The following is a 1,271-nucleotide window of genomic DNA, read 5'->3' as shown; positions in this document are numbered from 1 at the left end:
GTTGGTGCCGCCAAGGGGCGTGTCGCCAAAGTTTGCGCAACTCTATATCTATGATACTGAGAATGAGTTGGTTAAGCAGTTCAGGATGCTTTGGGTTTCCTGTGAGCGACTTGAGTCACCTGCTTCAGGTTCTATTAGTATTAGGATTGTTGGATCTGGTACAATATATGTGTTGCAGAATGTCTATTGAAATAGTGCTCTCATGTTTATTCAGCAGACTCTAGTCTTGTTTTTTAGACGCAAAGTAGGGCTCCTGTGATGAACTTTGTGTGAATTGTGACTTGCCTGAGATAAACCTAGTTGCAGAATGTATATAGTACCTCTGTAACTTTATATAAGATGTTTTTTTGATTATTTGAAAGTGTCAAAAAAACGTCTTATGTTTTGACACGGAGGGAGTAATACTTTAAAAGTAAAAAGTGATACCTTTTTATCTCCTAACTAATTTAATTGCCCTTATGTTCAGGCGGAGTGCGGAGGACTATGAGAAGTTCCGTAAGAAGCTAAACAATATTGAGAAAGCATGCAATGTTGCTTTGATCGTGCTGGTGCCTAGCACTGTTCTGCTTTTTATGTCACTGTAGTATCATCTCTATTAGTTGGTTATAAGAAACCCTTATTTAACTAGTGGGTTAAGAAACCCTACCTTCGGAACTCTATGTGTTGTAGATCCAGCTTTGGACTTTGCATTGCATCTTAATGAACGCATAATGGTGAGCAGACTCGTTATATTTTCAGTTCCACATATGGAGGTACTCCCTCCGTTCCGAATTACTTGTCGCACGTATGGATGTATCTAGATGTATTTTAGTTTTAGATACATCCATTTCAACGACGAGTAATTTGGAACGGAGGGAGTATGAGATCAAGGTCTCATTTATACTACATATCTGCTCAATGCTTGCAGTAGAAAGCTTTTCTCATTGTTGTGTGGCAGGAGCTGATATTTTCTTATTTATTTACTTTTCCTGTTGGGGATACTTTGGTGCTACCTCCGTTGGGCCTACCAAAATGTCGTGTATTTTGGAATGGAGGTAATAGTTACTCCCTCCGTTCGGAATTACTTGTCGCAGAAATGGATGTATCTAGACGTATTTTAGTTCTAGATACATCCATTTCCGAGACAAGTAATTCCGAACGGAGGGAGTAGGTAACAAAGGGATGAGGAACTCTTTCCTCTACTCAGAAACAGGTGATCAATTATGTACATCTTTTACGTTACTGGTCATTTGGTTGAAGCTTAGCATTGGCCACTTCAGTGCCCGCTTGGA

The 1,271-nt window shown here is 39.7% G+C and overlaps 1 protein-coding gene across 1 annotated transcript in view; it reads left to right on the top strand.

Moving 5' to 3' along the window:
• The window catches only part of LOC119339936, a 5,498-nt gene extending 4,767 nt beyond the window's left edge, over nt 1–731 (top strand). Inside the window, exon 3 of the mRNA XM_037611838.1 lies at nt 467–731. Within this exon, the coding sequence (XP_037467735.1) occupies nt 467–584 (118 nt within the window). The 3' untranslated portion in view covers nt 585–731. The remainder of the gene's footprint in view (nt 1–466) is intronic.
• Nucleotides 732–1,271: the final 540 nt, after the last annotated feature.

Source organism: Triticum dicoccoides, chromosome 7B (genome assembly GCF_002162155.2).
Source record: "Triticum dicoccoides isolate Atlit2015 ecotype Zavitan chromosome 7B, WEW_v2.0, whole genome shotgun sequence".
Taxonomy (NCBI): Eukaryota; Viridiplantae; Streptophyta; class Magnoliopsida; order Poales; family Poaceae; genus Triticum; species Triticum dicoccoides.
The sequence above is the reverse complement of the archived record's forward strand: the minus strand, read 5'-3'. Positions and strand labels throughout refer to the sequence as shown.